Below are 21,970 nucleotides of genomic sequence, written 5' to 3'. Positions count from 1 at the left end.
CCAAAGAGAAGTTGTAAAACAAAGATTAAAAAACGACAAATAAAAGTATATAGTCGTATATAGAAAATATATATAGTGGTAACAAATGTTATTGAGGAAATATTTAGTAATAAAGGTATTTTGCAAACCTTTAATAAATATGGAATTATTATCGGATAACATTGTAAATGTGTAAATTTTAACAGCAAAGTCACGTTGTAAAGACTGTTGCCAAGCCCTTAAATAGCGGCTACTCACATTTCTCTGGTATAGTGTATAAATCTATTTGTTAGAGTTGAATTTTTTTGTAAATATTTAAATTGTAGTTTAAGACTGATCAGATAAAAGTCTTGATGGACTTATCTAAAAGTTGTACAAAGAACAAACATTGAAGTGATTAAATAAGTTGTTAGGGTTGTAAGGGTTTTTGTTTGTTTTTAAACAATCAAGTTATGTATCAACATAACTTATGTCAGTTTAAACTTTATATAAATATATTAAATTGGTATTTTGAGTGTTTCGTTTTAGAAAAAGAGAGTTATATAAATAAAAACATTAAGTTTTGCTTTATGAAGAATCTACATGGGAAAAAAAATGTGGCTTCGTGTGTTGTTATATGACTATATAGTGTCTTAAAGTAACATTAAAAATTTTAACCAAATGTATTTTTTGATAAATATCCTATCTTAATTTTATGACTTCACAATGCCCGTGTAAGTTTGTTACACAATGATCATCTATATACCGTGTTTTTTAATTTTAGAAGTAACTTTAAGTTTTAACTAGTGGTTTAATATTATATCTGTGCTTTGTGACTTCTAGTCAACGTATAAATATTTTTCGATTGTGTAATAATCCGTTAAGTGATTAATAATTCTAAATTAATTTCGAAAAGGATGATGCAACAAATTGCCGGCGAGAAACATAATATGTCTGTTTAAGCGGCATATTATGTTTAAAGTAAAAAGAGAGAAAAGTAATTAAAATGAATTAGCCTCTCGTTTAACAAAAAAAAATGCCCAAATTTATACAAAATTGAGTCTTTTTTTGTCTATTATATATGTAACACTTTGTGCTTTATTTGTATTCTAATGTGAATATTTATTTTAGATACAACCTTAGTTTTTTTGGAAACCAAACTTTTCGTAACATGTTTTCGGATCCATTTTTCAATCTTTTTCTTACCCATTTTTAGAAAGTAGAAAATTTCAAAGTCAGTTCAATTGTATCCTGACACCAACAGCTCACACCATCAGAAACCAAGCCATAACTGGTCAACTAATATTTCGGTACCTCTATGAAGTATTAAAGAACTTTGCTAACAATTCATCATAAAGTAAGGTAAAATCAGAACTTAACTTAGGCCTAGAAAACATGAAAGAAAGTGCTACGTAGCCTTAATGGCTATATATTATGGAAAGAATATTTGAAATCACTTTGTATTGGAAAAATATGTGAAATTTTAAAATCCAAAATTGTTATGTATAATTTATCCAAGGCATTTCTAAACCCGGAAGATAAATATTACATCGACCACATCACCCAGGTAAATTAGACTATTAATGGGAATTAAATTTAAACTCAAATCAATCAAATAGATTCTAATATGACTTTAAATCTGATTTAAAGAAAAACACAAATATATTGTTTAAGCCACTGTGAATAAAACTAAAAGAGAGTATGCATATTAGAATGAGGGTGAAAAGATAAGTTTATAGTCCTAAAGACAAATAGATAAAGAGAGAAAAGAGAATAACAAGGATAAATTCCAAAAAATGATATCCTTGGAAGAAACATGGTATAATATTGATATCCTTTGACATGACATAATATTTGGCCATAAACATGACCCTAAAGAAACCCATTGAGGGTATATAAACAGAATGACCCAAAAATGGCAGTATAAGAAGCATGTACAAAATTAAAAATTGTTGTTTTAAATCTACAACCATCACATATAACAATAACAATTTATTTTTAACCTATTCTAAATATAAAAATGACACTTGCGAAACGTAATAAAAAAAAGCTCGTAAATTGTTAGTCCTTGTCATTTTCACTGCCTTTTGTCTCAAATATTATATTGTTTTCATCTAAGCAAGAGATTCTTTTTCAAAGATGGATTGGCAACTTCAGCAGTGAAGTGACTTAAATATCAGGCTATCAGTCTGTTGATGCAAATATAAGTTTACTGGATCATCCTATTACTCACATTTCAAAAATTATTAACCCGGGTATTGCTTTAATCTCCTCGAGATCAAATCAGGATTAAATTCATCCTTGTATTATATTTGGTTTGTTCCCTTTTAATCCTGTGAATTATAATTGTTTTGAGATTTTTCGTTAGTTTTTACTTACTTCTTTGACAGCCATTCTTAGATCGTATTTTTTCAATATTAATTTTGGCTAAACATAATATTATTAAGCAAAATATATTTAGATATGCAGTATACTGGAAAATTGCATATGTTAGTTACATATGATTTTTTTTCAATGTAAGGCACAATTTAATTGTACTCAGAATTTCTAATTTCCCCATGGGTTCTTTCCAAATGCGTCAAGAGCACTAACAAGAGTGTTCTTGTTTTCTGACTGGACCTAGCTGGGGAAAGGTATAAACAGGGACCTCTATATTCCAGAATGTGTATATTTTTGCGATTCTCCATATATTTTGTTATATTTTACACATAATTTTCCTTTTTTTTCATTTTAACCCATTCTTCTTCCCTCTCTTAAAAAGGTAAACATTGTGCATGTGACTGTCATTAAAAAATGTGACCAAGACCTCGAAATATTTATATATTCGTATTTATTATTTGTGTTATATTTATGGTATTGTTTATAATATATATTTATATTTGTAATTACTATTCATATTATCATTTTTATGTTATCATATTTATATATTAGTTATCTATGTTATATGTATATATATTTTTATGCCTAGTCTTTCAATAAATGGCATTTGTTGAATAGCTGTTTTGATTCGGTCTTTTTTAAAATCTCAACATTTTTTTTTTATATTTTGACACAATTTTCCCATTAGATTTTTTCCTGACCAGGCCTTTTATATTTGCTTGTGTTTTTGTGTAATAATTGACTAAAAATTTTGAATTTGGCCCATCTGAGCATATGATAAACATTTATTCAAAAATAAATCCTGTATTATCTAAAACATTGGAATGTGATTCTTGGTTACGTGATTTCGATAGAGGCAGATGGGGCCTTTTTTCCGGAGGTATAAATTTGATTAGCTAACTTTTGAAAAGGATATTTATTGAAACTGCATAAAATTAATTATTTCTTTTTACAAACAGCCCCCCCCCTTCCCACCTTCCAAAAAACTTCGATTTTGTTACTAACAACATAAATTATTCTATTTAGTTTCTTTAATGTAATCTATTTCTATGCTTGTTCCACTTAATATTTTGCTTATTTCATCAATTCCAGAAAAGCTCTATTTACTTTTTTGATTTTTTGGATTCCAAATTAAAAACTTAGAATCGAAATTGTTTCATTGAAGTCAGTTTTCATTTTGAAAGTTTAGAATGAACTCGAGCCAACGTTAGTTCTTTTAGTCAATACCAAGTTTCATTCAAACTTGGCTGGTTAGAAATAAATAATTGAATGGATAATTATGGTCGCTTGGTGCATGGTTATAATAGTAGAGTTGAAATGGTTTACTTGTAAGATTTGTGGGGCTGATTGGGAAGTGCGATTTGTATAAACCTTTTATTATTTATTTTGTTCTGTATTACGTTAATGTATTTTTGCCACCTTTCGGACAAGTTTTTACTGTGGCTATTAAAACTGATGTTGCAGTCCCTCTCTCTCTCTCTCTCTGTCTCTCTCCTCTCTCTCTCTCTCTCTCTCTCTCTCTCTCTCTCTCTCTCTCTCTCTCTCTCTCTCTCTCTCTCTCTCTCTCTCTCTCTCTCTCTCTCTCTCTCTCTCTCTCTCTCTCTCTCTCTCTCTCTCTCTCTCTCTCTCTCTCTCTCTCTCTCTCTCTCTCTCTCTCTCTCTCTCTCTCTCTCTCTCTCTCTCTCTCTCTCTCTCTCTCTCTCTCTCTCTCTCTCTCTCTCTCTCTCTCTCTCTCTCTCTCTCTCTCTCTCTCTCTCTCTCTCTCTCTCTCTCTCTCTCTCTCTCTCTCTCTCTCTCTCTCTCTCTCTCTCTCTCTCTCTCTCTCTCTCTCTCTCTCTCTCTCTCTCTCTCTCTCTCTCTCTCTCTCTCTCTCTCTCTCTCTCTCTCTCTCTCTCTCTCTCTCTCTCTCTCTCTCTCTCTCTCTCTCTCTCTCTCTCTCTCTCTCTCTCTCTCTCTCTCTCTCTCTCTCTCTCTCTCTCTCTCTCTCTCTCTCTCTCTCTCTCTCTCTCTCTCTCTCTCTCTCTCTCTCTCTCTCTCTCTCTCTCTCTCTCTCTCTCTCTCTCTCTCTCTCTCTCTCTCTCTCTCTCTCTCTCTCTCTCTCTCTCTCTCTCTCTCTCTCTCTCTCTCTCTCTCTCTCTCTCTCTCTCTCTCTCTCTCTCTCTCTCTCTCTCTCTCTCTCTCTCTCTCTCTCTCTCTCTCTCTCTCTCTCTCTCTCTCTCTCTCTCTCTCTCTCTCTCTCTCTCTCTCTCTCTCTCTCTCTCTCTCTCTCTCTCTCTCTCTCTCTCTCTCTCTCTCTCTCTCTCTCTCTCTCTCTCTCTCTCTCTCTCTCTCTCTCTCTCTCTCTCTCTCTCTCTCTCTCTCTCTCTCTCTCTCTCTCTCTCTCTCTCTCTCTCTCTCTCTCTCTCTCTCTCTCTCTCTCTCTCTCTCTCTCTCTCTCTCTCTCTCTCTCTCTCTCTCTCTCTCTCTCTCTCTCTCTCTCTCTCTCTCTCTCTCTCTCTCTCTCTCTCTCTCTTAAGTAATATCTTAAGTGCCTTTCACAAAGAGTTAGCATAGTATGTCTAAAAAGGGTACTTTTCTGTTATAGTGACCCCACTCAAGAATTACGGTGTGTAAAACTCGAGAACAAGCCTAGAAACGGTTTTTCATCTGTCTTTATAATGCACTATATATAAATAATATACAGTAAGATCACGACTCAGGGAATTCGGCTACTACATTATTGCCGTTTAGAAACAGCTCCTCCCATTGAATCTGCCATTAGGATGCTTTCTCAAAATACTATTGAAACCAACTCGAGACTTTGAAACCTACTTGTAATTTCTAAAAACATCTAATAATAACATTACACTACTAATTACCGATTTTTATATATGTATTGAAATAAATTAATTTAGAATTAGATTCTTTAAAATTTGCAAGATGAAGCCAAGTTTTGCATTCGTATTCACAAGTAATCTGACTTGTCTACTCGTGAAAAAATTTTATGTCGCTTATGTTTTTACTTGTTTAAATGTTATCAGGAGCACTTGCATCACGGTCCAGCTTTGTATAATGGTTGAGATAGTAAATGATCATATTGTATTATATTTATATACAGTGGTATTTAGAGGCAATTAGCTTACGCTCAGTGAAAAACAAGTGGCGGGTGAAACAATACATCAGACTTATATAATATGGGCTATATATTTGCACATTAGAGGGGTGGGATAAAGTATTTAAACAGCATGAAGCTAGAAAACAAGTCTTAGTTTATAGTATCAAGGCAGGATCCAGGATTTTTCAGGGGGGGTGCAAAATAGGTTGATCCGATAAACTTGCGTTAGGAGCAATTTTAGTTAACGCAAACTTGCGTTAATTAATTAAATTACACTATTTTAAACTACGTTAGGGGGGCGCGTGCCCCCTTCTCCCCCTGGATTCGCCACGGCATATTATACATAATACCTATATCTAACATATTTTACATTCAGACTGGCTATACCCCACCCCCCCCCCCCCCCCCCTAATGTGCAAATATATAGCCCAAATTTATTTCTAAAGTATTATATTTTCATCATGTTTTGGTAAATTTCATTAGGATTAGCCTAGATTATCTTCTTGAGAGGGGTCGCTATAACAGAAAAGTACCCTAAAAATTTGTCCTTCTTAATGCACAAACCAAGTAATGCCATCTGTCTTCGGATTGATTTATATCAGGTTGGGTTCGAAACCTTATATGCTGTGGCTGATGATCATATCATTCATTCTCACCTGGCATCTCAATTTCCTTATAAATTTATTGTATTTCTTTCAATGATGAATGACGGCTTAGTCTTTCTACGGATAAAATAACTTGTTATTCCATCAGTCCACCGGATCTCAAGGATCTGTCGAAGGCAATTATTTCCCAAGCATTGAATCCTTTTCTCAAAATACAGATCGGGGCAAACGGGGTCTAGGGAAAATATAACTGTTAGAAAATATTGATTCTGATGGGGGATTTCTATTGAAAGAAGAGGAGGAAACGCAAAATATTTTTTCTAGAAGTTGAATTGAGAATAATTTTGGGATTCAGAAATAGTTGGGAATTGCAAGCAAGAAATAGGGTTCGTTCCACAGAAGTTATAACTTTTTATTATTATAACCACTGCTAAGGGGAGGAGCCATTTGATAGTAATAACGCTCGTGGAACACAAAAATAGTAGAGTAATAACTATCGGCGAAATATTCGAATCAAACGAAGCACTTCAAAATCTATAAACAAACAATGGGCAATGAGGAGACTTTAAAGCATGAGGAGACAAAGAGCCAAATTTTTCTATCTATATAAATAAACTCTTTCTATCCGGATAAATAGTTATCATGACTTATGGTGCTTGCGAGCATGATAAATAAATCGTGACGGTAATAACTCCCGTGGAACGAAAATAATAAGAAGGAGGAGCCAATTTTTTGTAATATTGCGGCCGTGGAACGCAAATAGTAACAACGTTGTAACGATAATAAGTCCGTGAAACATGCTCCAGGGACGAATTCCAAAGTGATGCACAAAATAATGTTAAATATGTAAATTACGAGTCGAATATTTTGGTTAACTGTTAATTTTGAACACTAGCAAGGACATTCTCTAAAAACAACAATAAACAGTTTTCGAGAAAATAAATCATATATAATATATACAAGGCCGTATCCAGTGGGGGGGGGGTATGGCGTTTGAACCCCCCTCCCCTGGAAATATTTGTATGACTCGTAAAAACTGAACAAAATGAATATGAACAAATTTTTGAGCTGTTTTTTAAAAAAGAGTTGTAATTATATGTGGTAATTATGTTTAAACAAATTTTTGACTTGATATTTAAAGTTTTTTGTAAAAAAGTGTCATAGCACTAGGCTTAGTAACAAAAAATTGGGTTATATATACATCATATTTTATTTTATTTCATTAGCATTAATTGCTTATGAAATTAGCTTTAATCCGTACGGAATTTTCGAACGGATTGCTAAATCCGCATGAATTTCTGCAATGTGTAAACGAACCATAACCTATTTTGACTTATTTCGTGTGTAGCATATAATGCATAAGCACCGAAGTTTTCGATGTTGTGTTTTACTATTGAACTATGTAAACATAATTAGATGGCATATCGTTAACATCGTATTTTTTGGAAGAAATCAACTTGCTGATTTTGAATTAGGAAAACATGAAAAATATAGAAGGTTCCAAAGTTCTCAATCTTCTCCTGTCAAAATTTAGCTTTAAACTACATATTAAAGAGGAGCTTTCTTGTATTCTAATTATTGAAATTTTAAAAGATAATTATAAAGTTTCACTGCTCTCCTAGAAAATTGATTAGACAATCTAATACATAACAGCCTAACATACTTGTGTAAAGTAGCCTATATTTGGCACAACATTGTCGAAAAGTGTACTTATGCCAGATAATGCGGTTTACTTCTACTTTAACTACATTTTGGTTATCTTGGAAAGGGGTTAGGTTAGGAGAATGAAACTTTCAGGCATGGGTGCCCACAGGCTGAATTTTAGGGGGGGGGCTTACCTGGTCTAATTGGAGCTTCCAGTACTGTATAATTAAAATATCAAGATAAAATATCATAATCAGCATGATAGTGCTGCCTAATTAAAGAGCAATGTGGGCCCAATATGTTGTTTTTTTTAGTTTTTTTAAGACCAGGGCACTTCTTATAGAAATAAATGTCATAGGAACTTTAAAAAGAGCTCATGGGGGCAACCAGTATAGTGCTTTTTTAAGTTATAGTGTTAGTTGTAGTGTTTTCTTAAGAGTCAAAGTGATCAGAAGGCATATACCCCCCCCCCCCCATACACACACACACATGTTGCATTTTTCTGAAATGCATCAAATAGAAATTTTAAGATGCCCATTTGTTGTCATAGAAACTTTGAAAAGGGCTCAATTGGTTGGTAATTGAGAGGGCTAGTGCCCTCTTTAATAGGGTAAAAGACCTCTTTTTGGGAAAGACCACTTTTCTTTGGCATTTTGGAAAAATAGCAATGGGTTTTTGGACTGCCCCTTTTTTACTACAGTATGACACAATGCAAGTGTAGACTCAATCATCTCTCACTAGAGCCAGCCCAGTGGGAGTAATTTGTCATCATAAATCCAATGTGTGGTCTCTGTTTTGACAAGCAAGTGAAATGAAAGAAATATATGTTTATTATTTGTGATTTATAGAATAAAAATCAAGAAATAAAAGTTGTATTTTTAGAATCAGAAGACTATCAGCTTTCTATTAATAGCCTATGTGAATAATACTGAAACACTAAAATGATATTTACATCAAAATAGGATAATTGGTATTTCCAAAAAGAGTTCTTTCTAGATAAGTCAATAAACTAATCATTTTCAGTGAATGATCTTAAATAATTTTAATAATAACCATGTTGATGCATAGCTTGGATTTTTAGCTATTCATTGGCCTATACAAACCTTTTCAACTCTAATTTGATAACAAGATATGAGGTTTTAAGTTTTACATAATTTTGCTCAATTGGATACTGGTCTTTTACCCTAGTCAAAAGTGATTGGAGGGTAACCATCCCCCTCCCACACCCATCATTTCCGTAAACACTTCCAATCAAAATCTCAAGATATTTATTTTGTTTGATGTAGTATAGAAGTTCAGAAATTATGTCTTTGAAGATTAGAACCCCCTCACAGTTCTCAGGGCAAGGGCTATAAGGTGTGCCCTGAGGGCATTTAAGGTTTTTTATGGAAATGGTGGTTATATAAACCTCAGAGGGGGCTCATTGGACTAGAAATTGGAAGAGCCATTTTTAAGAGTCAAACTTATCTGAGGGTAGCTATACTCTAACCCCACATCATATTTTTGCCAAATGCATCCTAGCCTATAGAAATTTTAAGATAGCCATTTGTTAAAAAATAGTACAAAGATCTAATAACATGGTCTTTAGGGTTAACACAACCCCCAGAGTATAGGGTAAGGGTTTTAAGTTATGCCCTGGGGGATGTAAGGTTTTTAGGAAGAGGTGGTCTTGTGAACTTTACAGGAGGCTCATTTGATTTGAAATGCATAGTTCTAGTTCAATTTTAGTAGTCAAGCCTGATGAAGAGAAAATCGCCCCCCCCCCTCCTTGATATACTATTTTCCCCAAACACATTCGATCAAAATTGTGAGATAGCCATTTTGTAGCCAATAGTCCAAAGAGAATATAACAACGTCTTCAGTAAACAAATATAAGAAAGATTTAGGCGGACGTTGAACTAAATCACAACAAGCTATGAGCATATGGACTTTCAAAAAGGTGACTAAGCAATACTTACAAAACCACTTATATTATTAAGTTGGATCTTTAAGAGTAAATCGTGGGGGATTTTGAGCTAGCCAGAAGGCACTATGTGTATACTTTTAGCACTACAACTACAGCTACTGTAAATAATGACACAAGAGTATTAAGGTGAAACATCTAGGAAGTGTTTAGGGGCATTTGAATTCAACAAAAAAAATACTGTATACATGCAGGTTTTCAAAAAGGCATATAAACAATATCATAGGCAGCACCACCCTATAATAAGTAAAAATATCATTGAAAAATTTAAAGAAGCTAATTTGATTCAAAATTAAAAGTATCTAGGGTCTTCTCTAAGACTAAAAAGAGATTGGAGGGCAATCAGCCTGTCTCTCAATTTAATTTATTTCCCAAACACATCTAGTCAAAATTTTGAGACAACTTTTTTGTTCAGCATAGTAGAATGGTCCAGCAACTTTGTGTTTAGGGATATTGGGCATGTCAAACCCCCACAATTATGCCAAACTATAGATTCTTATAGAAAAAAAAAGATATACATTTTGTTTTCATGAAAATGACTTTGTCAATAAAAAACAGAAATGAAATTCATCTAAAAAAAACTTTTTCCACAAAAAAAACAAAACAAAGAAAACTAAAGAGGTCTATTAAGCCAAAAATGGGCAGAAATTAAGTCAAGTAATCATCCAAGCCTAAAACTACCACAAATCATTATCAATAAATAAATAAAACTAAAAATGAACAGAAATTAGAATAAATAACCAAGTCACACTCAAAACAAGCAAAAACTAACTTTAGTAGGGCTGATAACCCCCATGCCTTCTCAAGACCAAAACATAATTTGGACTTTACTAAAAACAAAATGTGTTTAAATGTTTTCACTTTTTTTTACTTAAATAAGGAAAAAAATTTTTTTTACTCACTTTTGTTTACCCTTTTTTTACTTTACAGAATAAATATCAGTATAGGTATATTAAACTGACAATCCACGTTCATTTGTTTTTTTGTTTTTTTTTCAGTAAAGCCTAAGTTATGTTTTGGTCTTGAGAAGGCATGGGGGTTGTCAGCCCTAGTGATGTTAATTTTTGCTCATTTTGAGTTGGACTAGGCTATTTCTTATAATTTCTGTTTGTTTTGAGTTTCATTAAATTGTTGATAGTGATTTGTGGTAGTTTTATGCTTAGGAGATTATTTGACTTTATTTCTGCCCAATTTTGGCTTAAAAGAGCTCTTTACTTTTCTTTGAAAACTTATTCAGTGGAAAAAGTTTTTTAATTTAATATGAATAAAGGACCCTGTCATCCAGCCAGGGGGGGGGGGGCTAGCACCCCCCTTATGGGCGTCTATGCTTTCAGGGATGGGTCTACAGGCTAAAGTATGTCCTGGGAAGGTATTTTCAACTACCTAGCTCCACTCCTTCTCCCTCTAGAGGGTCCTGATCTTTAAAAACCTGTGTGTTATAGAAGTGAAACCTTGCAAAATAGATCTGCTTAAATAAAGTGCAACAAAATTGTTTTCAGCTTCACAACTTTGTTCAATCCCAATTTATAAGTTTTTAAAGATATGCAAATACATTTTCTATATTTTGAATTGATATAGCTTAATTTTCTACTCAAATAGCTGGAATTGCATTGTCAGAACTAAAGCCAGAGAAAAAGAAACTGATAACTGAAACTTAAGGTAAAATGTTGTTTGTCAAAATTTCATGTCTTGTAGGCAAATTTCAGGACCCTCTAGAGAGAGAGAAGGAGTAGAGGTAGGTACTTCAAAATATCCTCCTATGACATAATTTAGCTTGTAGACCCATCCCTAAAAGTTTCATTTTCCTAACCTAACCCCTTTCCAAGATAACCAAAAGTACCTAAAGTACAATTTTACCATATGTCAAATTATATCATTCAATGCAATCTGCCACCCATCACTTGCTTTTCTAGTTCTTTTTTTGTCACAGTTGATTCAATTTACAGGCACATGGGTTGAAACAAGAAACTCACATTGGGAGAATAGATAGGAAATTTAATAGGAACATGGTACTTGTATGATACATCACCTACCACTCAAGAAGTGAAGTTAGGTTAATCATAATACAATATACCTAAGTATGATAAAAATACAGCCTAATACTTTAGAAACAAATTTGGGCTATATATTTGCACATTAGGGGGGGGGGGGTTAAAGTACAGTGGGTCTGTGTACAAAATGTGGTAGCTATAATTTTTCTGCATATTGTGAAGTAAGAATTGTTTTCTAAATTCGCACTGTCCCAATTTTTACCCCCACTCCCCTAATGTGCAAATACATGACCCAAATTATATATTTCCTATTTAATCTGTCACTTCTCTTTGTCTTTTCTCATGCTCTTTTCTCAGAAACTACCAAAAGAAATAAGTTTATAGTGTGTCCATGCATGAAGAACTTGATTTGTAGGGTACATATCATACAAATACCAATACAAATCCTTACACATCCTGATAAATTGAAAATCTGAACTTATCTCTTCCATTTCACAAAATACCTACTAAGATATCCAATATGGACATGCAGTTCAAAGCTCATCAATAGTCTCTATACACTAGATCCCTACTATAGCTGTTATACTGTAGTACCCCCCTTCCTCCCTCAATTGCCATCAAGAGAATTAGCATGCAGGTAACATTCTAAATAGATGTTTAAAGACTCAATTCAAGGCTTCGATCATTTAAGCATGTTTTTTTATGATCTATAGAGAGAAAGGGCATTAAAGGCTGCATTGAGCAGTGATAAAATTTTGAGGTCTAGGCTAACTTTGGTTTTAAATTTCTTGTATTTAATAAACATGTGATTTGAAAAAAACAGATAGTATAAAGAAGACTGATTTATAAGATGGTTTATTCTAGAGGCAAAGGCTGTGCCTTGTGGCTTTGGTAAAAGTAGTTTAAATTGTAACATTTTCTTTTTTTAATGTGTCTTTCTTTCAAGAACCAATTCATCTTGCATGATTAGTTATCCTGAATTGCTAAAGTTAGAGAAATGAAAACAGAAACTTTTTTAAATTATTTTTATTACATATCTTAAATTCTCTTAGTTATATTGTAAATAATTGAATTTTTATTATTTCCAACTCCTCAAAGATGCCAAGGATAAATTCTCCATGGGTTCTTTTTGTATCAAATCCCTGATTTTTGGGGCAGAGCCAAAGCTTAGGCAAGATGTGAAGTTAAACCTAATAATTCCCTATTATTAGCAAAAACCCATGCTATTTTCATTATTTTCTTTGCCTAAGTTGGAAAAAATCTTTTTTAAGGTTTATTGTCTGTATTTCTTAAACCTAAAAAAAGATATAAAAATCAATTTAAAAAAAATAAGTTTTTGCTGATGAAAGTAAAGAGCAAAGTTAAAACTTAAAATAAACAAAATTACTTCTTAGTGGTTTATGCAACATATTTTTGAAAACTGTTTCAAACAAACTGGTTAGTGATATTCACTATTCAGTGTTTGTAGATTTCTGAAAAAGTATTGCTTTTACTGAAAACTAAGCTTTCTTGACTTTTTTAGAGAGTTGAAATTGTGTTGTAAAGGTTATTGATTTCATGGCCAGTAAGATACTATTAAAAACTTTATGAATTATTCAACATGGCTAGGGCATGTTGTGCAGATGAAGGATGACAGGTTGCCAAAGATTGTTCTTTTTGGCCAACTGTCTAGGGCTAAACAGAAAGCAGGTCATCCTCGTCTTGGGTGCGAGGATGTCATAAAAAAAGATTTAAAGGAAATGGGAACTTCATGGGTGGGTGTAAAAAGGGAGGCTTTAAATAGATTGGGATGGAGGAGGAGCGTGTGTAGCTGTGTTGGCCTCAGGCGGCTTGGTGCTGAGGTGAGTTGTTAGTAGTAGTAGTAGTAGTAGTATATGAAGATGATACAAATAAAAATAGCCATTTGGGATTTGGGACTATGGTGATTCCAACAGTGTAGGTTTCAGATCCATTTTTTAAAATTCCCACAAATTTGCTTTTGCAACAAACTTTAATCAATAAGATTAGGGTGAACTGGGGTAAGTCCGGCCCTTTATCGAGTATTTTTCAGCTTAATCTGGTCCCAAGATTGTTTCAGAGTTTCTGTCTCAATAAAAACTATTTGATGTTGCTCTTGATCATACTAGTAATATTCCGCACAATCCAGAAAGTCCCCAAGTTTTGTGGTTTCCATGAGTTGCTACACAAAAGTAACCCATCTCAGGGAGGCCGAACTTACCCCGAGTCTTGGGTTAATCCGGTACCTCCCAGGTAAATCTTATGTATGTAGAGATTAAAATTATTTCACACTAAGACATGATAGAGGGTCCCTCTATGTACAGAAAAACCATACAAACCAAAAACTCTCGTTAATGGTTTGTATGTGCCACAGCGGAACATCAGCTTTCTGCTTATCATGGGGTAACTCCAACAGTGCTGGTTTCACCCCGTACATAGAAGAAGTCTCTGAGAAAGGTATTTTTTCAAATTTTTCATTGCAAATATGAAAAAGGTAACATCATACTTCAAATAATAGGATAAAAAAAGCAGTTTCAGTTAGTATCAGAGAGATTCAAGAAAGCAAACTTTTGATCACTTGCAGGCACTAGTGTGCTTCTTGTACAGGCTGATGATGTGCCGAATTTGGAATGGTGGTAGAGTGAAGGGACCAGCTCCAGAGAGCCTCAATGGTCCGGCAAAGATGTAGTTTTCTTTGACTTCATCAATGTCATCTTTTTTTGGCCAATCGTATGAATAGTCGGCTAGGCTCAGGCAGCAAAGATATTTTATACAAACAAGATTTTCATCGGGAAAATCAAGCACCCTTCCAATATACCAGCCTTGTTGATCTCGTTTGGTATCGTATGCTACAGCATAGTACTCATTTAGCTGTATGTTTAGCTTCTTTTCCTCCTCCTCTTCATGCTCACTGCCAACAGTATCACGGATATCCATTTCGTCAGTTGAGGAACCCAATGAGACATCAACGTCAGAGTCTTCACTGGAAAGATCATCTTTCTTTTTCTTTTTCAGTTTTGGCTTGAGCGTGTTCTTTTTTACTTTCCCTTTTTTTGTTCTCTAGCTTTTCTTTTTTCTCTTTCTCTCTTTGTTCAAGCACTCTCAAAGCCTCTGCAGTTGTGATTACTTCAGCTTCCCGGGCAACTCTCTGCCTACCGGATGTCCTGGATGCTGAGGCATCAAGAGAAGGGCAACATACTGAGTCCAAGAGAAGTTCTTCAAAGGATTTGTCATGCGTATGATTCTTCTTCGGACTAACCAACACCAAAATGGTAATCTGTTCAGTTGCAGTATTCACCCTGGTAGTCACTCTTGTTAAATTCTGAGTCTCCGATTTCTTACTCTCAACATATTGTTTTAACTTGGCTGGATCAAACTTCTCATTGTTGACCACGTCGCGGTTGATACGCGCTGGAATAGCGGAATCGTAAATTCCTGTCGCTTGAAATGATTTTTGAATCAGTGAAGGGGTAAAGTAAGTCTCCCAGATCTGACATAAAATTTTGTCACGTCACCTGGGAGTGCTCGTTGCCAGTTCACGAGCTTCTGCTCATAGGATGATTTCAGCCCTTGGAAAATAACCCTGTCAAGGGGCTGCAAAACATGGGATGCATGGGCTGGCAACTTGAGGATGGTAACGTTCTTCTCTGAAGCGAGCTTCACAAGAGCCAAGGATAAATGGGAGCCATGGCCATCAAGAATAAGAAGTGCTTTTTCTTTCACCTGAGGCAGGAAAACATCTCTAAACCAGTTATAGAAAAGGTCTGCAGTCATCCATCCTTTCTTAGTAGCTGAATAACATGCATCTGGATGGTCCTGAACGAGTAGCCATGAACTCCAAGTGTTTTTTCCCGAGAAGACTACCAGTGGTGGCAGCTTCTCACTTGATGCATTAACACATGCGAGCACAGTTGTGTTATCACGCCCATTGCCACCAGTTCGCCGCGTTGCTGGGGATCCTTTCGCGCCAGCGATTTTAAGGCTACCGGGATCGCGACAAAACGAAGTTTCGTCCAAGTTGAACCAACATTCTGGTTTGTCTAAGACGTCAAGCTCTTCTGCTGTTTTTTGTAGCAGGTCATAAAATCCTAGAATGATAAAAGGATATGCTTGTTGCACAGCCCTCAGGTTTTCAAGACGCTCAGGTTTCTTAAGCGAGATGTTGTTTCTTTTCTTAAACCCAAGCCACCAGTCCTCACCTGGCCGGTTGTTTGTGAAACGAGTACTGATTTTGTTCATGCTGACATGTTTTTGCACTTCGTCTAGGAACTGTTGTTTGGTAAGCCCCATGCCCCACTTTTCCATGACCTTCAGTGAATTTGCCATACTCTGCTCAACATCAGGAGGTAGGTCCAGAGCTCTCCCAAGAGTAACAGCAGGTGATTTGCGGAAAGTCCTTTGCTTCTTCGTCTGATTCATCCGTGTTGTCCTCGGTATGTTGTAAAATTTTGCAGCTTTTTTTAAAGACATTCGACATGATAGAACTTCATCTTTGGCTTGTTTAAGCTGTTCAGCAGTATATCGTCCTCCTGTCCCCTTGTTGGTTTTTCAGTTGTACTTGCGTGGCATCTGGAAAAAATGCAGGTTTATAGTAACAATAGTAAAGCGTAGCTAGTGTATAAGAAACAACAAGCCATATTGACAAATTCAAGCTTATAGCGCGTCCAGACTATCCGTTTTCTGGAAAAATGGGACGGAAAATTGGAAGCAGGAAAAGCTGTAGGCTACAGACTTAACGTTTTTTTAAAAAAAATATCTGTACAAGTTTATCAGATATCCTCATCAAGGTTTTTTATTAGCCAAAACCTACAGAAAACAATTTTAGAGCCTCAGTTAGACAATTTACCTTTTTTTTGTTCTAAACCACATTAAAAAAACAATTTTTACTTTCCACTTATCACCTGGCCTCGTTGGGGAGGGGAAATCTCTTGAAGATGGGGAGCAACAAATTTTCTCTCATGAGAAAATTGTTGGCCTGTGAATCCTTGAGAAAAACATCAGAAAATGTGTTTATTCCCTATGGGTACTCGTGAATTCAGCTATATTGTTACTGATTGACAAAGTTTAGAAAAAATTCATATTAATCACAGGCAGTATTTTGGTGCTTTCGACCCCAACCCCCTTTGCACTCAAATATATTCCCCTAAACGTGTCTACCATGCATTTGTTTTTCTGTTAGAACCAAAAATCTGATGTTATCTAGTGTTTCATTGGAAAGCAATCCGACGATACTAGGTTTAATATTCACTTGGCACAATGCGATTCTCCAATGTCTAATTACTTTCAACTTTGACAGATTTAGCTGTTATTGATAGTATTGATTTTCATTGGTGCAGGGAGGGGGGCAGCTGCCCTCCCCCCTCTAGACCTTAAAATTTATATTAGATATGGCTGAAAAAGCAGATGGTTTGGAAAAAGCAGTTGATAAAACTCCATCACAATATCGACATGGGTCAAGACAGTGAATAAACTAAACTAAAAAAGACTCGTATATATCAGTTTCATGTCTGGAAACCTTTATTATTGGAAAAAAACATAATAAACAACTGGAAGATGCAAGAAAATTACATAAAAAGTGAAAAATATGAAAGCAAAATCTTATGCAAAAAATTAAGACACTCAAATCTGAAAAAAGTATTTTCGATCAAATTAAAATCAAAAAAGGAGTTTATTCAAGGTTTTCTCATAACGTTAAGTATATTTTTGGCATAATCCTTCTTTTCCAGTTTCATTTTTCAGTTGATATCGCTCCTTTTCGTCAAGATCTTGGGATCAAGGAATAGTTGACAAATACAATTCACTGAGATCTAGGCTAGAACTGCAAAAGACTAGCCAATCGTATACACGGGGTAAGTCCGGCCCCCCGTGTCGGAATTTACCCTGTACGGGGCAAGTCCGACATGCCGGAGTTACCCCGAACGGGGGTTTTTCTGGGGTAAGTCCGACACCCCTTGTATCTCCTGACTGGCTTGAGGATAAAATACTAATAAATTACAGTAAATAATTCAACTATCCTATTAACTCATCAGCTATTTACAATCATTCCATCCTCTCCTTAGTTTTCCGCACTATCAGTTAAAAATTAGTACCCACCTCGTGGCCAGCAAAGATGCCGCTCCTCGAAATTTCAAAATTTCGTCACCACACGAGGGGTTAAAAATGGCGGCAATACTGAACACTGTTGTCAAGTACCAAGCCAAAGGAAGAAAATGAAGTACAGAACCACAGATTTCTGTCTTCACCGAATCAGATAAGACGGGGGTGATGGAGTTATCCCAGGGTCGGACTTACCCAAGTTCACCCTAATCAAAGTAATAATTACCATTCCTGAATTAGATTCACGTGGTGATTCATCCTCAGTTGTTTTGTTTTTTTTCAATTTTTTCAATTTTTGGTTGCTATTGGCTGGGATTTGGGATTTCTTTACTAGATTACCCTAAGAGGGTAACAAAGAGAGTAACAATGTGATGCGTACATAGTAGCCCCTTCAAAATAATTCTCTGTTTAGTCTCTTGACTCTTTTTGAATGTCAGTAAAGGCAACTATAACTGTGCACAGGATGGATTCCTCTCCCTTTAAAATTGTTCTGAAGGGCTAGCCTTATTATTGAAAAGTAGTGGCCTAACACAATCTTTCGAATCATCCACCTTGTCAAAGGTTGTTTTTTTTGGGGGGGGGCAGAGGGGAAAATTTATCCAGGCTTAGAAACTTTAGGGGGCAAAAAATTTCAAATAAATATTGAAACATTTACAATCATTAGTAATTTTGGAAATTTTATTTTTATTGAAAAAAAGTTGAGGGCACAATTGGCAGTAAGTATAAGCAAATTGAATCCAAAATTTTCATTTTTCCTGCATTTTTAATAAGAAAAACTATAAAGTAAGAATAAGAAAAACTATTAACTATAAAATAAGAATAAATATAAAGTAAAAAACAGATTAAATAAATGAAACTACTACTACTACTAACAACTCACTGCAGCACCAAGCCGCCTGAGGCCACCACAGCTACGCACACTCCTCCTCCATCTCAATCTATTCACAGCCTCCCTTTTTACACCAGCCCACGAAGTTCCCATTTCCTTTAAATATTTCTTTATGACATCCTCCCACCCCAGACGAGGACAACCTGCTTTCCTTTTAGCCCAAGATGGGTGGCCAAAAAGAACAATCATTGGCAATCTGTCATCTTTCATCCACACATTGTGCCCTAGCCACCTCAACCTTTCTTTCATTATAGCCCTAGAGAGCGGAATTGAACCACATTTTTCATATAGCCTATTGTTTGAAATATGGTCAGTCAGCTGGGTACCCAAAACAACCCCTAAGCAATTTCTCTGGAAAACATCTAGCAAATCTTCATCTGCTTTTCTGAGCGCCCATGCTTCAGAGCCATATTTGACCACTGTCATCACTGTAGCTTCTAGGCTAATATTTTAATCTTGGTTTTCAGACTTATCTTCCTATTCTTCCAAGTCTTTTTTTAACTGTGAAAAAACAGGAAAAGCTCATATCATCCAGGAAAGAACTTTTCTTTCCTAAGGAGTTTAGGTTTTATTTTGTCTCTGTTTATGTTATTTTTAGTTTCATTATTTACTTAATATTTTTTGCTTGGTTGCATACATATTTTTTGTGACAATGGCTATGGCTGTGATTATTATATATTTAGTGCCTTATCTTTTAATGGGACAAGAACTGCCACTGATCAGCATGACCATGCAAGGCGTTTGGTAATAAAATGGTTGGAGTTTGAGTCAACCTTCCCCAATCTCTCCACAATATAGTTGTTATTCAGTAGAAATACAAAAACAACATTTTTTAAAAGTACCTTTCTGTCCAATTCCCTGGATTTTAGTCCTTTAGATGAACAAACGTTATTATTTGATATTGAATATAATGGAGAGAGAAATATTGAGGAGCTTTTATCTTACTGTTGATAAAATACTTATTATGTTTATTTAGATCTAATTATTTTTCATATGTATAATATACAAGAAATAAAAAAGCCTTTATTCATTTGTGTGGATATATTGCAACTTAAGTTCAATTTGGTAGGTCTACTAATCTAGCTTGAGATGTAATTGAGCATGATTTTTGAAAGAAGATAAATATGATTTGGATCAGGACACTGCAAGTCTTATTTAATTGAATTTTTTCAGCTGCTAGGGCAAAGTTTCGGCTATGGAGGGAAGATAATGCTCGTAAAAGTGAAGAAGCTATTTCTCTTTTTGAAACAACTTTGGCTGACTCTATGCATAAGCTTGGAGATGAGAGTAAGAATTTTTTCTTCAATTTTTTTTTTATATTTTTTGTAGATGATGTGCCCAAATTTGACAGTTAGGGGGGAAAGAGATATTTTCCTTTTGTGACACAAAAAAGTGTATTTTAGGCCTCTATTTTGTTTTTCAAATTTAGCTCCCTTCAAATAAACTGTTGTTTATGTGCGTGGCTTCAATGGCTTACTTCAGGGTTGATGATTTTATAGACTCAAAAAATATTTTAGAGTTTATTCATTTTCAAACTGTAGGTGAAGTATAGGTGCTTTTGTTCTGCTTTTAAGTTTTGTTTGTTGTAATCTTTTTGGAAGCATTGTGATTGGTAATGTCAAGACTACTCTTCTAAGTCAGAGGAAGTGCCCTTGGGTGTTGCTGAGATTTCACCTTTTGGACAGGGGGGGGGTATTCTGGATTTCTCCTGTGATGGAAAGGATTGCATAAAACTACTCTGAACATTATAGAGGAAAAAATTGTTTTTATTAGCGTTTTGTTTAATAGTTTTTTTTAATTTAGGAAATTTACTTCAAAATTTCTTTACTACTATTTAAAGAAAAATTAGTGGTTTTCTTTAGGCCATTATTAGGCTGTATTATTAACCCATACACTAGGGTAAAGGTGCCAATGATTTGACAGCTTTGGTAAAAAACACTTTTTACTCCAGAAGGCTTAATTTAAAGACTTCTGTTTTGAAAAGGGTTTCAGTATGTAGGAAAAACATCTACAAATCTAACTGTTAGATTTAAAGTTTGAAGTTCTATCAGAAAAGGGTACAAAACTTCGATTTTCTTAAATTGGAGCGTTTTCACCTATAAATTTGACAGAACCAAAAAGTTACCTGTTTTCAACGTAATTTGGAACCCAATTCGACACATGTCAAAATACTTGGGGAATACTTCTGGGCAGATCCTGGTGGATTTGACATCCCAATTCCTTTTAATTTATTTCTTCGTTTCTCTTCAACCTTTTTAAATGTGTAAATGCATAAAACACTTCAGATAGTGGAAGTAAATACGTGAAAAGTTGCCTGAAGTACAGAGACAAAATTGGATAATCTTATGGAGTGTAATTGTGTGACCTAGGTCTCTGTAATATAATAGCATGATATAGCTCTCTCTATAAACGCTGTCTGGAAGATTTCTTTGTTGTTCACAGTGAAAGTGTTGCCAACATTTGGCCATCTCAAAGTTAATCTACCATTTTAATCTAGTTAAAAAAAAAAAAAACTGTTTTGACTATCCTTTGTCTGGAAAATCCATAATTCTTTAAATACTCATGTCCTACTTAAGATTAATAGAAGTTCGTGACACTGGGGAGTTTAACATGTTTCATTAGTATTTTGGGTGGGATATGGTCTAAGAAAACAGGAGAGGATTTCAAGAATTTTAAGAAGTTTATTGTCATTATATTTGACTTAGTGAAATTTACTTTCATATGTAAATTCTTAGCTTTGTCCAAAACATGGGCAGGATTTCTAAGGGGTCACTTTTGATATTTCTATGACATACTTCAAGGATCAGCAGGTCATCTACATATTAACACCTATGAGGGAATCTTACCAATTTCATTAATCAATACTATATATAAGAGTGGCCCTAACAAGGTTCCTTGACAAATACCCCACGAATTAGGGAGAGGTTCAAGGAGAACATTTTGTATTTTACAGCTTGGGATCTATCTGAAAGAAATCATATATAAAATTTACTAACAGAGGGTCTACTTGAAATTTTATTCAGTTATAAATAAATTAGGGTGTTGTGATCAACCAAATCAAATAATTAACAATAGAAACATAGTATGAGGCCAAGCGGCTGTTCCTCACATGATGGAGAAATCTAGCATCAAATCAGTAAAACTACAATTAAAAAAAAGCTTTTTCAATGTTCTTTTCCATGCGAAATATTATTACAAATTTTAATAACCAAAATCTCTTGTTGTTGAGAAAGTACCCATAAATTCGACAACTATTTTTTCGTCAAAGGAACCTTGAATTTTAACCCCAATTGTTTCTCATCTGTTTTACATGTTCAGTGAAGTTTTGACAGGGCCTGTTGCTGTCTGTCAAAA

The 21,970-nt window shown here is 34.7% G+C and overlaps 1 protein-coding gene across 2 annotated transcripts in view; it reads left to right on the top strand.

Annotated features, from left to right (window-relative positions):
- The first annotated feature begins 7,490 nt into the window (after window positions 1-7,490).
- LOC148940153 (ER membrane protein complex subunit 2-like) overlaps window positions 7,491-21,970 on the top strand; it is a 39,690-nt gene continuing 25,210 nt past the window's right edge. Inside the window, exons 1-2 of one of the 2 annotated variants that reach the window (XM_089105778.1) lie at window positions 7,491-7,533; window positions 19,790-19,903. In XM_089105778.1, the coding sequence (XP_088961904.1) occupies window positions 7,518-7,533; window positions 19,790-19,903 (130 nt within the window). In that variant the 5' untranslated portion in view covers window positions 7,491-7,517. The remainder of the gene's footprint in view (window positions 7,534-19,789; window positions 19,904-21,970) is intronic. The other variant, XM_089105777.1, reaches the window with a different exon arrangement.

Source organism: Artemia sp. Qi Xiang Cuo, chromosome 20 (genome assembly GCF_049724085.1).
Source record: "Artemia sp. Qi Xiang Cuo chromosome 20, ASM4972408v1, whole genome shotgun sequence".
In the NCBI taxonomy this organism is placed as follows: domain Eukaryota; kingdom Metazoa; phylum Arthropoda; class Branchiopoda; order Anostraca; family Artemiidae; genus Artemia; species Artemia sp. Qi Xiang Cuo.
The sequence above is the reverse complement of the archived record's forward strand: the minus strand, read 5'-3'. Positions and strand labels throughout refer to the sequence as shown.